This window comes from Delphinapterus leucas, chromosome 6 (genome assembly GCF_059928025.1).
Source record: "Delphinapterus leucas isolate spDelLeu-1000000601 "Yukka" chromosome 6, BTC_Dleu_Yukka2, whole genome shotgun sequence".
Classification (NCBI taxonomy): domain Eukaryota; kingdom Metazoa; phylum Chordata; class Mammalia; order Artiodactyla; family Monodontidae; genus Delphinapterus; species Delphinapterus leucas.
In genome coordinates, this window is record NC_143134.1 from 108,587,575 (window position 1) to 108,602,910 (window position 15,336).

Genomic DNA, 15,336 nt, shown 5'->3' on the forward strand with positions numbered 1-15,336 from the left:
AATAATACATAAAAAACAAACAAAAAATAAAGAAAACACTTTTCATCTTACAGTATGGTACCTTGAAAAGTACAGCCGGACCGTACAACAGCTGGCATCCAGGGGCTGGCATCGAGTGAACAGGCAAGGAGAGTTACTGACTGGAGGAGGGAGAGGGGGTGGGAGATGGTAGAGCTGAAGGATCGTCAGCAACAGGAGACGGAGGGCAGGCTGCAGTTTCACTCACGCCTGACGTTGATGGCACAGGTTCTGGTTCCTTGCTGGATTCAATACTATGTACCTTCTTGAAAAACAATCCAGTGATGTCTGGGTAGTAGCTCTTTTCTTCTCGTCACAGATTACATGGTAGCACTGGATTGCATTCTGAATGGCTGCTGCTACAACCTTCGTGTACCATTCTATGTTTGGGTCCTGTGCCTTAAATACTAACAGTGCCTCCTCAAATAAAAAAACCCCTTTGCCACTTCCTGCATCGTGAATCTCTTTGGTTCTTCAGTTACTTCTTCTTCCTCTTGTTTCTTTTCATCCTTTCTCTGGGCCTCCAATTCCATCAGTTCTTCATTAGTAAGCTCCTCGTGTTGCACAGCAAGGAGTTCAATGAAGTTGTCCTCTCGCAGATCTAGCTTGAAATAAAGATACCGCACTACTGTACTCTAGGCAGTACTGTAAAGTACACAAAAGCACAACCACTTGCAGAGGATGCACGCACGTGACAATGTACGCCAGACACGTGAACTAGTTTACGTGAGTGGGCGTGCAAACTCACATTTGTGAACCTTTGAAAGTTCACAACTTGAAGGTTCATATGCAGGGGACTTACTGTATAAAAGCCAGATAGAGGAGGTGTTTCAGAGCATGGGCTCTGGTTTGGTTAGTCTGCATGTGAAAATATGCCCCAGGGCAAACCATCTGCAATCTCTAAGAACCGACTAGCCCAGTCTATCCTCACCAGCAAGGCCGCCAATGCCAGAGCATCAAGAATACAGAAATGTGAAAATACAGTTAATATACATTTGATGAGAGAAACGAAGTCAAAAAGGTTTCCATTTTGTATGACTATGGAAGTAAAATGCTGTTAACTTTCAAGGGAACTAAACTTTATTGAGCACCTACTCGGTGCCAGGTACTGCTTTAAGACCTTTACATCGTCTCAATCAACCCTTAAAGCAACATTTTGACAGGGGGACTCTTTTTAGCTTAATTTTACAGCAGTGTTGTTGAAGAAGTCTGCAAGAGTTTGTGCTCCGTCCCCTATGACATGCTTCCTCACAGCTTGATTTTAGATGTGTTGGATTTGAGGTGCCTGGGGGATATCTTGGTAGAACTATTTAGGGTACAATACCAGTAACATCCCCATTTTAACCTACGTTCTTATTTAACAGAAACTTACACTGCACTTCTTACACCCTAGACACTCTCTGTCCTCAAAGCTTTACAAATGCCATCTTATTTAATCCCATAACAGTACTTTGAATTATTATCCTCATTACATTCATATTTTTAATCACCTTAATAGCTACCAATTTATGGAATATCCTGATGAACCATGCACTAGACTAGGCATTTTATGTAAATTAACTTAATTCAATCATGCAAGACAAATGTGATTATCTCCACTTGAGAGGCCAGAAAACTAATGCTTAGTGGCTTGCATCACGTGGCTTTCTATTTATGAAATTTCATAAATGTGAACTTCTGTTGTGATTAGAACTATTGTCCCATTTTACAGACCAGAAATTAAGCCTCAATAGTTTAAGTGACTTGATCAATGCTACAAGACCATAAGTCACCTAGGCTGGATTTGAATTTCGGTATATTTGATTTTTCATCCCAATCTTCTGCCAATATTCCTGTACTTTTCAAAATGTGTTTCACTGGAGCATTATTTTCAATGTTTCATAAATGTGGGCTTACGTTTTATGAATCTTGATTTCACAAAATTGGACAGTGCCGTGGGCTAAATAGTATCCCCCACCAAAATGTATAGGTTGGAGTCTTCACCCCAGTACCCCAGAATGTGACTGTATTTTGAGATTGGGTCTTTAAAAAGGCAATTAAGGTAAAATGAGGTGATGAGGTAATGGATTAGGGTGGGCCCTCATCCACTTTGACTGACTGATTTCCTTATAAGAAGAGGAACTTAGGACACAGTCACACACAGAGGAAAGACCATGTGAAGGCACGGGGGGGAAGATGGCCATCTACAAGCCAAGGAAAGAGCCTGAGAAGAAATCAACCCTGCTGACCCTCTGAACTCAGACTTCTAGCCTCCTGAACTTTGTGAGAAAATAAATGTCTGTTGTTTAAGCCACCTAGTCTGTGTGTGTGTGTTTTTTTTTTATAGTGGCCTAGGAAATTAATACAGACAGTAAGTTTCCACTACTAAAACAAAAGTGGGAAGCCACCATCCTAGGTAGTTAGTCACACATGCTGTATGACCAGTCTGATTACTTTCCTAAACTCTGTAATCCTGATGTCAGGTGACCTCCTGGGATAACAGCCAGCTTCCTCTTGCTGTTGCTCCAGCCCCTGGTCTGCAGACATTTTCTTCTTCTTCTTCTAACTTCCCCTCCAGTGACAGAGGAGATAAATATTAGAGAAACAAAAGTCCAGAATGCTAAGGTTGCCACTCTCACTTCCTCTCCTCCCTTAACCCAGCACTGCTTTGAATACAGTCAGTGTCCTGGGGCACCGAGCAGGGGAGAGAAGAAAGCACAGTGCCTCGGAGGCTGCCTTGACCGGCCGACACAGAGGGTCATGTTTCCAGAAGGCCACTTTTGGTCACAGAAAATGCCAGGATGATGCCTCGCACCCGCCTGGCTGCGGCTCTGATCCTAGCCATGGCCTTCCTCTTCTGCCTGAGGTCGGAGAGCTGGGACCCTTGTGTACAGGTACGTGGTTGGAGTCAGTTCGGCTTCCTGGAGCTTTGCCTTGCTTCTGAAAAACTGCTCTCAGCTCAGTTTCCCATGACGGGCCCCAGTTAGTTTCATTTGCAAACAGACATCAAATTACCGTAAAAACTTAAGAAACCACAGGGACCAAATGATTCACGGCTATAGGACATTAACAAGCAGCCCATAGGGTCATGTCCCATTTAGGAGTTAAAGTGCTCCTAGGGACTTCAGGTCAGATAGACCTGCTTAAAATCACTCTTCTTGGGGCTTCCCTGGTGGCGCAGTGGTTAAGGGTCCACCTGCCGATGCAGGGGACGCGGGTTCGTGCCCCCGTCCGGGAGGATCCCACATGCCGTGGAGCGGCTGGGCCCGTGAGCCATGGCCGCTGAGCCTGCGCGTCCGGAGCCTGTGCTCCGCAACGGGAGAGGCCACGGCGGTGGGAGGCCCGCGTACCTCAAAAAAAACAAACAAACAAAATCACTCTTCTTTCACTTTTGGGGTGTGTGACCTTGCAGAAGTTATTAAACCTCTCTGAGACTAGTTTTCACATCGATAAAAGAACTATAGGCTTTAACAGAAAGTTGTAGGAAGCCTGCTTCCTGTCATTGCTTAACGCTGGTGGTTTGTACACTCTGCTTCAAGCTGTTGCTTTGCCCCTTTCGATCTCAGGAAGAAGATATTTTTGGTCTCTTAATAGAAACAACTTTCTAAGTGGACTTCAGACTTCTGAATCTAGTCATAGTTCTGTCCAAAAAATGAAAAGAAAAGGAGTTGGAAAAGAAAAGGAGAGACAGAGATACAGAGAAAGACAGAGAAAGAGCGATGGAGAGAGAAGAAAAAGAGACAGGGAGAGATGCAAAATATCAGCTAAGGCAATGCTTTCTTTCTTTTTTTTGTAAATAAATTTATTTATTTTATTATTTAATTTTATTTATTTATTATTTCTGGCTGCGTTGGGTCTTCATTGCTGCACACGGGATTTTCTCTGGTTGCGGCGAGCGGGGGCTACTCTTTGTTGCGGTGTGCGGGCTTCTCATTGCAGTGGCTTCTCTTGTTGTGGAGCATGGGCTCTAGGCGCACAGGCTTCAGTGGCTGTGGCACGTGGGCTCAGTAGTTGTGGCTCGCGGGCTCTAGAGCACAGGCTCAGTAGTTGTGGCGCATGGGCTTAGTTGCTCCGCGGCATGTGGGATCTTCGCGGACCAGGGATCGAACCCGTGTCCCCTGCACTGAAAGGCGGTTTCTCAACCACTGCACCACCAGGGAAGCCCAATGCTTTCTTTCTTTGTGAAACACCAATCAGCTGGTTTGTAATCTCATTCATGAAGGATCTCCTTTGTTTTTCCCCTGCATGGACTTCACAATTGCTTTGGAAAGCCCACGGCAGAACCAAGCAGCCAGAAGAATGCCCTGGGATTTAGGGTGGGGCAGAAATTCAAGAAACGCATAACCAGCAGTCCTGACATTGAGGACATGGGGGAAATTGTGTACTTTAATACGTAACAAAGACAAGTTTGTTATTTCCACGTCCTCTGTTCCCCCTATTCCCTGCTCATTGTCCTCCTCCCTGTGTCTCTCCTGCTGTTCAGTTAGCGGGTATGGATCCTCCAATCATGGTCACCCCAGGATACAATTACAGCCACTCCTGGCTCCTCCCATTTCCCATGCCCCAAATGCTCTGTTTCTGAAACTTGTCCAACCCTGCCCATCACCTCAGTGCCAACCTAGGGCAGATCCTCAGTTCCCCTGGCCTTGACTTTTGGGCAGTGACTCATCTCCTGACCCCTCAGCCCCCTTCCTTTAATCTACTCTGCTCATTTTCGTCTGCTGTTTATTTGTCATTGTTGTTGTTTTTCCTGAGGTTCAGATCTAACAAATTACTGTCCTTAAAAACTTTTAATAACTTTCCATTGCTATTAGGACCTTTTCCTACCATGGGGCCTTTGCACTGGCTAGTTCCTCTAGCTAGAATGCTTTTCCCCTAGATCAGTGCTGCTCAATGGGTCACATGATATTATTTAAATGTAAATGATATATTTAATAAACTAAATTTAATTAAATTTTTATTTAACCAAATTAACTTAATTTTAACTAACTGAATTTAAAACTATGTTTTAAACTATGTTCTAGTAGTTAAAAAAACAAAAAACAAACAGGTGAATTTAACTTTAATAATATTTTTATTTAAGTCAGTATATTCAAAATACTATTTCAAAACGTAATATATACTGGACTAGTAACAAGATAGTTTACATTCTTTCTTTGGTACTAAGTCCTTGAGATTTGTATATATTTTACATTTATCATATTTAAACTATCTACATTTCTCATACTCAACAGCCGTGTGTGGCTAGTGGCTACCATATTGGACAGTGCAGCCCTAGATATTTTCATAGCTTAATCCCTCACTTCATTCAAATTTCTGCTTAAATGTCACCTCCTCTGGGAAGCCTTCCTTGATCGCCTCATGTAGAGCTCTCCACTCACTATATTTGACTCTAATCACCTATGCTGCTTTACTTTTTTTATATCACATCATTGGGTATACATATATATACTATATATATAAAATACATATAATGTTGTGAATATATATATATATTTATTTATTGTTAACTGTTTGTCTTTCTGTTGAAATGGAATCTGTAAGAGGGCAAGATCATTGCTGGTTTTATTTATCACTTTATCCCAGTGCCTGGCACACGTAGTTGTTCAATTTATACGTGTTAAGTGATTAAAAGTATTGCCACAGGACAAAGTATGAGGCCCTCCTGATCTGGCTCTGGCCTCCCCTCTGGCTTAGGTTTCACCACTCCTGCCACACACCAGCTAATCTGAGCTAGTTTTCTACCCCTGTGTACTCACACTCTTCCCTCATTCTTCCTCTTTCCATATCCACATCTCACTTACCCTTCCAGACCCACCTGGAAATATTCTCTTTCTTGGAAGCCTTCTACAATCTACAATCCCTGGATCCAGGATTGATCTCTACCTTTTCTGAACCAGAGGGAATACTTGCCAAGCCTAGTTTAAGACCCTTTTCAGGAATGAGTTGTGCTCCTATCATAACTCTTACTCTAGACTGTGAGCTCATTGAAGTCTGGAGCCTTATCACATTGGTCTTTGTGCTGCCCACAGCGCTTAGCAGAAAATGCCTTCAACTGGGATTTGAATAAACTTCCATGTAATCGGTTATCAATTCATTTGTTCAAACAAATATTTTCCGGGCATCATTCTGAGTGCTGGAGACAGAGAGCTAGAGTCTCAAAGCTTACAACCTAGTGAGGGAAACAAACAGTACGTATGGAACAATCCCATAGAAGGCATAATGTTAGATAGTGATGACTCCCGTGAAGGAGGATAAAAGAGGGTAAGGGATGATGCCTGGCACCATCCTCTATTAGACGGTATGGGCTGTGAGGATTCTGTGAGGAATACCATTTCAGGAGACAAGTGAATAAAGCAAAGAGCTGCACTATGGCCTGTGAGACGTTACACATGTTACTTCATCTCACTGAATTTTTCTTCTTAAAAGGGTTTATTTGAAGATTAAATTCAAACATGTAACATATAAGAAACAAGCCTGCATATAGTGGGGAATTAATAATAGCCAATAATAATGCATGCTAACATTTATTGATCATTTACACTGTAATAGGCTTTAAGATAATCTCTTTAATACCTTATCTCATTAATCCTTTTAAAAGATTCTACTGGTTTTAAACTGAAAACCAAAATTAGCTGGCTTAAGCAAGGAATTTTGTTGAAGAATCAGAGAATTAGGAAATTAAATGGGAGTTTAGAGAACGAGGCTTACAAAGAATTTGGGAAAGTATGATAGAACTCAGCAGAGGAACCAAGACAGCATCAAGCACTTGACCTTATTCACTAGGTTCCACCACTGGAGTCTACGCACTTCAAAGATTTGTCCCCATTTTCAAAGATTTGTCCCCATTTCTATCTCATCTGCTCAAAGGTCATTGATCCAAGGGAAAGAATACAATTGGCAAAACTTGGGCTATGACTAAGGAAGGTCTGGACACCCGACTCGCAGTCTCCCTAAGCTTGTATACAACAAGAGGTGTATTTAGAAAAACAACAACAATGGGACTTCCCTGGTGGCACAGTGCTTAAGAATCTGCCTGCCAATGCAGGGGACACGGGTTAGATCCCTGGCTCGGGAAGATCCCACAGGCCGCGGAGCAACTAAGCCCGTGAGCCACAACTACTGAGCCTGCGTGTCACAACTACTGAAGCCTGCGCATCTAGAGCCTGTTCTCTGCAATGAGAAGCTACCACAATGAGAAGCCCGCGCATCACAACGAAGACCCAACACAGCCCTAAATAAATAAATAAATAAATAATTAAAACAACAACAACAACAACAAAATCCCTTGTTGCAAATCACAGGGAAGGGTGAAACCCAGAGCTTTTGGACTCTAGAGCTTCAGCTCTTCACCACTTGACTCCATTGCTTCTCGCTAAACGCTGCCACTGTGATAGTAGAGGTTAAACATTGGGTAGGTGCTTTTCCCTTCCTAATCTAGAGTAAGACATTTTATAAGAATGAAGTGAGTGGATAAATGAATGGATGGGTGGATGGATGAACAGATGATTGGGTGGATGCACGACTGGATGGATGGATGGATGAAAGACGGCTGACTGGCCCCTGTGCTTGTCCCAGTGGCGTCCCAGGCTCTGGCCTAGGAGAGGAGAGGAGCTGGGAGGTCTGGTAAGACGCATGCAGCAAGACACCGCATCTAATGTCTGACCATTTCAGGTGGTTCCTAACATTAGTTACCAATGCATGGAGCTGAATCTCTACAAAATCCCTGACAACATCCCCACATCGACCAAGATACTGGACCTGAGCTTTAACCACCTGAATCATTTAAACAGCCATAGCTTCTCCAACTTCCCAGAACTGCAGATGTTGGATTTATCCAGGTAATGTATGAGTTTTACCATTGTACACGGAGAAATGTTCGTTGTTTTATCATTTCATTCTTAAGTCAGAAAGCCTGATTAGTGAAGTCTCATTTTCATTCACCTATTTATTCATTCAACAGACATCTTACCTGCTATATAACTTCGGGCAAGCCACCTCCCTTCTCCAGGTCTCAGCTTTCTTATTTGTGAAATGAGCAGTTGGATGAGACAGTCTCTAAGGACAATTCTATCTTTGATTTTCTTTTAAGTCAGGGGAGTAGATTGACTCAAACTCTTTCATCAGCAGATATTTATTGACTACTTGCTATATGTTGTTCACTTTGCTAGGAAACAAGAGTATGTTGATATATAACATACAACCCTAGCTATTAAGGAGGGCATATCCACTTGAAAGAATTGATATGTTTAAATCCTGAGCATGGTGTTCAGCATAGTAGACATTCAACACATGCTACATGATTCTGATTTTGGCTTTTGAACCTGAGATAATAAGGACAGTAATATATAAGAGGAGGTGATAAGTTATTTGCAAACTAGAGGCAAGACATTGTGTTGTACAGAAAAGGGGCCTTCTATGCAGTGAATAATCAATATAGAGTTCATGAACTGAGTGGGATTCAAATAATGTTTAGAATATTGGAAGTGGGGTAGAGGATAAGGAATTAGAAAGATACAAGTAACCCAAAGAGAAAGATAACAAGATCAAAGGAAAACATCTGCTGTGAGACAGAACAGTGACTAATGTTTTATTTTTCTGATATAGGGAAGTATATCATTCATTAGAACAGGTGAAGTTATTATCATAATTTTGGGGGGAATTGAATCCTAAAATCATTTTCATCATCAGGGACCTTATTTAGAAATGTAATAGATAATGGACTATAATCTCTATAAGGGTTTGTGAAAAATGGAGAAACATTTTATGTATGACATTTTATTATAGAAACTCTTAATAAAGGATAAGAGGATAGTAGATATTTCTGCAGAAGAGTGATCATCTTATGTTTTATACTCTAACTTGGATATTGATAGACTACATCAAAGGGGGGATCAAGCATTTTGAAGGCAGTGACATAGAACCTTATGGAGGTCAGAAGGCTTGAGCTGGGTCCTCCTCCAACATATACTGCCATGTGGCCTGAGGCACGTCACTTTGTGTGACTTGAGTCTCAGTTTTCAAATCTGTGAAACATAAATGGTGAACCTTACCCCACAGGGTTAACTGTGATACTAAATGTTAACATGCTATATATATTAAAAACCTTGTAAAGTAGACTTTATAAGCATAAAATACTATTATAGCATTCCACTAGTTTATAAATTTCAGTTTTCTGAATAAGAATTTTGTCAAGAAATATACTGAATTGAGGTAGACAGACCAACGCTTTTTTTTAAACAAAAGATTCTCATCAATGTCCCTTATAATTCACTTTCGGCGCAACACATACCCAAGGAACTACCCTCAGAGGCTTTAAATATGTGCTTGGAGAGAGGCTAGCTCCCCCTCCTGGTTAGCCAGGAGGAGATTCTGGATTAGGGCAAGGACAGACTACAGTGCAATAGATACTCTGACTTCTCATGTTGCTTCTTCATATACAGTAACTCCACTTATCTTCTAAGGATGCTTTGTGATAGACCAGGCAGCCTTTTTTTCCTATGGAAATCTATTGATACATTTTTTTCTTTTTGTAGATGAGGAAATTGAGGCTTGGAGAGTTTAAGGGATTCATATACATGCACATGCCTTGTTGACAGCAGACCGGAGGTTCATGTTCACATTTCCTGCTTCCAAGTTAAATATTCTCTTCATCTTAATACTCTGATTAATATTAAGCGATGAGCCCTATATGGAGAACTTTTCATGAACATTAAGGATATCTGTGACACTTCGGTGTAATTTTTTATACCTTTGAAATTGACATTCACTAGTCATTTATCATGCCTAACGACTAACAGCTATCTGCCTCATCTGTACCAATCAGATATACAGTCACAATTATGTGTGTCAGGAAATGGCTAAAGCTGATCCAAGGTTCAGTCTTCACGTGCCCCAATCATTGATCTTTAACTGGTTTCCCTCTGTTGGATGGGCTGCCTCTGCTTAGCATGGGTGCCTAGTGTGATAAAAAGAGACTGTCACGGGGGCCAGTACGATAGTACCAAATTTGTGGGGTTTCTTCTTTGCTTCATCTGCCTTGCTTGATACTTTTGCCTATGCATCATAATATGTCATGTCATATCTGTGTGAAGACCTAGATGACTGTGTTGATATTTCATTTTGTTTTTTTTTTTATTCAGCCGAAATATGATGTAATCTGTGTCTCTTTTCCTTGTAGATGTGAAATTCAGATGATTGAAGATGATGCATATCAGGGCCTAAACCACCTCTCCACCTTGATATTGACAGGAAACCCTATACAGAGTTTAGCCCTGGGAGCCTTTTCTGGGCTATCAAGTTTACAGAAGCTGGTAGCTGTGGAGACAAACCTAGCATCTCTAGAGGACTTCCCCATTGGGCATCTCAAAACCTTGAAGGAGCTCAATGTGGCTCACAATCTTATCCATTCCTTCAAGTTTCCTGAATATTTTTCTAACCTGCCCAACCTGGAGCACTTGGATCTTTCTAATAACAAAATCCAAAATATTTATCACGAAGACTTGAAGGTTCTACGTCAAATGCCCCTACTCAACCTCTCTTTAGATTTGTCCCTGAACCCTTTAGACTTTATTGAACCAGGCACCTTTAAAGAAATTAAGCTCAATGAACTGACTTTGCGAAGTAATTTTAATAGTACACATGTAATGAAAATTTGTATTCAAGGTCTGGCTGGTTTAAAAATCAATCGGTTGGTTTTGGGAGAATTTAAAAATGAAAGGATCTTGAAAAGTTTTGACACATCTGTCCTGGAGGGACTGTGCAATTTGACCTTCGAACAGTTTCGGATAGCATACTTCAGTAAATTCCCAAGGAGTGATACAGGCTTATTTAATTGTTTGGTAAATGTTTCTGCGATTTCTCTGTTGAGTCTGAATGTAGACAGTCTAGAAGCCCTTCCTAAGGATTACAGATGGCAACACTTAGAACTGACTAACTGTAATTTTAAACAATTCCCCACATTGAAGCTCAATTCTCTCAAAAAGTTTGTTTTCATAGGCAACAAAGGTATGAGCACTTTTATTGAATTTGAGCTACCAAACCTTCAGTTTCTAGATCTCAAAAGAAATCACTTGAGTTTCAAGGGTTGCTGTTCTCGCACTAATTTTGGGACAACCAAACTGAAGCATTTAGATCTGAGCTTCAATGATGTCATTACTATGAATTCAAACTTCTTGGGCTTAGAGCAACTAGAACATCTGGATTTTCAGCATTCCAATCTGAAACAGGCCAACGATTTTTCAGTATTCCTATCCCTCAGAAATCTCCGTTACCTTGATATTTCTTATACCAACACCCGAGTTGTCTTCCATGGCATCTTTGTCGGCTTGGTCAGCCTCCAAACCTTGAAAATGGCAGGCAATTCTTTTCAGAACAACTTGCTTCCTGATATCTTCACAGAACTGACTAACTTAACCATCCTGGACCTCTCTAAGTGTCAACTGGAACGGGTATCCCAGATGGCATTTCACTCCCTCCCTAAACTTCAGGTGCTAAATATGAGTCACAACAAACTCTTGTCATTGGATACACTTCCTTATAAACCACTCCACTCCCTCCAGATTCTGGACTGCAGTTTCAACCGTATCATGGAGTCCAAGGAGCAAGAACTACAGCATTTGCCAAGGAGCCTTGCTTTGTTAAATCTTACTCAGAATGACTTTGCTTGTGTTTGTGAACACCAGAGTTTCCTGCAGTGGGTCAAGGACCAGAGGCAGCTCTTGGTGGGAGCTGAGCAAATGATGTGTACACAACCTTTAGATATGCAGGACATGCCCGTGCTTAGTTTCAGGAATGCCACTTGTCAGATGAACAAGATGATCATTAGTGTGTCGGTTCTCACCATCCTCTTGGTATCTGTGGCAGGAGCCCTGGTCTATAAGTTCTATTTCCACCTAATGCTTCTTGCTGGCTGCAAAAAGTATGGCAGAGGTGAAAGCACCTATGATGCTTTTGTAATCTACTCAAGCCAGGACGAAGACTGGGTGAGGAATGAATTGGTAAAGAACTTGGAGGAGGGGGTGCCCCCCTTTCAGCTCTGCCTTCACTACAGAGACTTTATTCCTGGGGTAGCCATTGCCGCCAACATCATCCAGGAAGGTTTCCACAAAAGCCGGAAGGTTATTGTCGTGGTGTCCCAGCACTTCATCCAGAGCCGATGGTGTATCTTTGAGTATGAGATTGCCCAGACCTGGCAGTTTCTTAGCAGCCGTGCTGGCATCATCTTCATAGTCCTGCAGAAGTTGGAGAAGTCCCTGCTGCAGCAGCAGGTAGAGCTGTATCGCCTTCTCAAAAGGAATACCTACCTGGAGTGGGAGGACAGTGTCCTGGGGCGGCACATCTTCTGGAGACGACTCAGAAAAGCCTTGCTGGACGGTAAACCATGGAAGCCAGAAGGAACAGCAGATGCAGACAGCAGACAGCAGGAAGCAACAACATCCACTTGAGGAGGAAAATCTCCTGATGTGCTCCTTGCCCAGCTGGACACAGCGATTGTTCAGTTAACAAGTATTAAAAGCTGCAATGTACCAAGCATTGTGCGAAAGGCTGGTGATTTAGTGGTGCACAAGATATTCAGGACTGCTAATCCCATGGAGTTTACAATGTAGAGGGCATAAACACTGTACTGAAATACAGAACTTCCAGGTGGATGTTTCAACCAACTCAGCTAAGGAGTCCAGGACAGGGAAAGTCAACTCAACTCTTACCCCGTCAAACTGAATTAGAACTAAGAGATTGGGCCTCAGTGAGATTAGAAAAGGACAGACTTCTTCTCCTTCATCTTTTGAGTAGAAACCATCTCATGTTATATGTGTTAGCCATGTTAAAACAAAGCAGTTTTGGTAGTTTCAACTGATCTAGGTCTTGGCTCACTTTTCCCTTTTCTTTTGAATATAATTTAAATTCTATTTGTGACTCAAAAGGCTTCAGATTCAGATCCACCCCCCTACTTTAACTCAATTCACAAATATCCTGGTTATCCCTTAGCATGTTCTATTTATTAACTACTAGTCCCTGATATTTTTTTGTCTTTATAAATCCAGTTCTCATTTTTCATGTCTTCTCTATAAACCCATATCATAAACAAGGCTGTTAGAGACATGCTGGAAAGATCCATACTTAACCACTAACTTTTGAGCAAATATGTAAAATATACTCTGTCACTTTGTCACTTGATGCCATTCTGAAGTTATTACCTACCAAGTTATGACTGTCATGAAGGAAGCATTAAAATAATTTGGTTGAAAGTGGCACTTATTGTAATAGAGGGAGACAAGTCCAGCTTCCTGGTCCCATCATGAGCAATTCAGGCTAGAGGCAGGGCAGGAGGTGGGGTGACCTCAGGAGGTCAGCTCTTCTTGATGACCCCAGAAACATGTGGGCTGATAGAGCTGGGGTGACTGCATGATGGGAGTTGCAGCAAAGGTTTCTTCTGCAGCAAATGAGTATCGTTTGATGGTCCATTGAATCTTTCAGGGGATTTTGAAATGGTTTGAGGTGGGGAGCACACATTGCTGTTTCCTGTTGGATGTCACTTCATGATCACATTTAGGAAAGAGTAGATATTATCATTGAGAAAGTAATGTCCTTGAGGTTACTGTGGGTCATGCTAAGGGAAATTCTTTGAAAAGCACATGCAGCCAGCTTTCCCAGAATGGTGCAGTCAAAGAAAGGGCAATGAGGACACTTGGAAAATACTGTTGTCAAAAACTGGAAATATGGCCACATTTAGGAGTGTGTTTGTGACTGAGTGTTCCAGAGTGCATTTTGGTTGGAGCATGGTTGGAGTTGCTGAACATGCCTGGGTGTGTTTATAGGTCTTATGTGCTAGTGAAAGTGGATGTATGTATTTGTGCACACGCCTCTATGTGTTCCTGTTGCTTTTCGTGTGATCATGCCTGCATGGAAGAAAGTGTGATTATACTGCAAGGGGAATATTTGCATTTGACATAGATGTCTCCAGATGTTTGAGTTAGGTCCTCACTCTAGTGTTGGTATGTGATTCCTTATATACAAATGTCTGTGCTATATTCTGAGTATGCTTGAAGGCATGCATTTTTGTGTGTGTCTAGGCTATATGTGAGTGTGTTTCTTTTCATATTTAAATATGCATTCTTCATCTGTGTGTTAGTTCAAGAAAATATACAAGACTCCAAGGAGGAAAATCAAAATAGGACTGGAATATTTCCTGGATCCAAGGCTGTCACTGGTCTTCTTCCTATCAGTCCCCTCTCCCAGCTGGGAATTCTGAAAATTTCAGGTGAGGTGGACAAGAAAGGAAAGAAATGATATGACAGAAACATAAGGGGAAGAAAAAGGAAAGTTAGGCCTAGGACAGGTTCTTTGCAGCCATTTAAATTCTCTGGATTAAACAGAGATGAAGGGTGGAATAGAAAAAGAAAGAAAAATTAATAATAATGCCTTAAATTTGTGTACTACCCTACAACTTAGAACATATTCACACAATTATAACCACATTTGAATCTCTTATGATCTGGGGGGAGGGTAGCAGATTAAGAAGTCATTTCACCATTTTACTGGTGTAAAATCTGAAGTTCCAGGAAGTAAATTTATTAGGCCACAGAGTAAAGTGACAGGGCCTGAACTTGGCTTCCAGCCTACACTGAGCAGCTCATTTTCCACTGTACCCCACTGCTTCATGCTTCAGGTTCACAAGACAGGAAGTGAAACTCCTGAACCTCTCTGTGTGGTTAACAGTAGTCAAGGGTTTTTCACTGAAACCATGAATCATTAGGTAAATACATATGCATATATACATTATATATACTGAGTGATTTACTTATGACACCTTTCTTTCCATAAAGGGCACGAGGGAGATTCAAAAAAACAATACATGGAAAAGTTTAGTTAATTAGAACTAGAAAATCTTGACAAGGAAAAAAAGACCCTTAGAGTAAGCTTTAGCAGTGGTTTCCCGTCCTAACTCCAGAGAGACCCCCCTGGTGTTTTGGACAGTATGGCTTTTGCAGAAAGCCAAAACTCACATTCACCACTTACCCTCTGGACATCGGCTTCACCTCCCTGAGAATCTAGTTAACTCAAATATAAAAGGAGGGTAGATTATTACTTTGCAAAACTGTTTTAAGTATTAAAAATAGTACATGTTCAATATAAGGAACACTTTTAAAGGGGAGTAATCCTCTGGGACTTTATGAAGCGATGTTCTCAGCCACCTCCTCCACTTGGTTCCTTAACTCCAAGTATTACAAAAGACTTTGAAGAATGGGAGAAGAGGACTTCTCTAATAATTATTTTTAATGGCCATTTTTAGGCCCTATTCTACTGCTTTGTGTATGGTATCTAATTTTAAGTCCCATA

The 15,336-nt window shown here is 41.5% G+C and overlaps 1 protein-coding gene across 1 annotated transcript; it reads left to right on the forward strand.

Moving 5' to 3' along the window:
* The first annotated feature begins 2,535 nt into the window (after positions 1–2,535).
* TLR4 (toll like receptor 4) lies at positions 2,536–13,244 on the forward strand. Its single transcript, XM_022578902.2, has 3 exons — positions 2,536–2,891; positions 7,672–7,838; positions 10,178–13,244. Exons 1-3 carry the CDS (start codon positions 2,799–2,801, stop codon positions 12,441–12,443), a joined length of 2,526 nt encoding a protein of 841 aa, XP_022434610.2. The 5' UTR covers positions 2,536–2,798; the 3' UTR covers positions 12,444–13,244.
* The last annotated feature ends 2,092 nt before the right edge of the window (positions 13,245–15,336 follow it).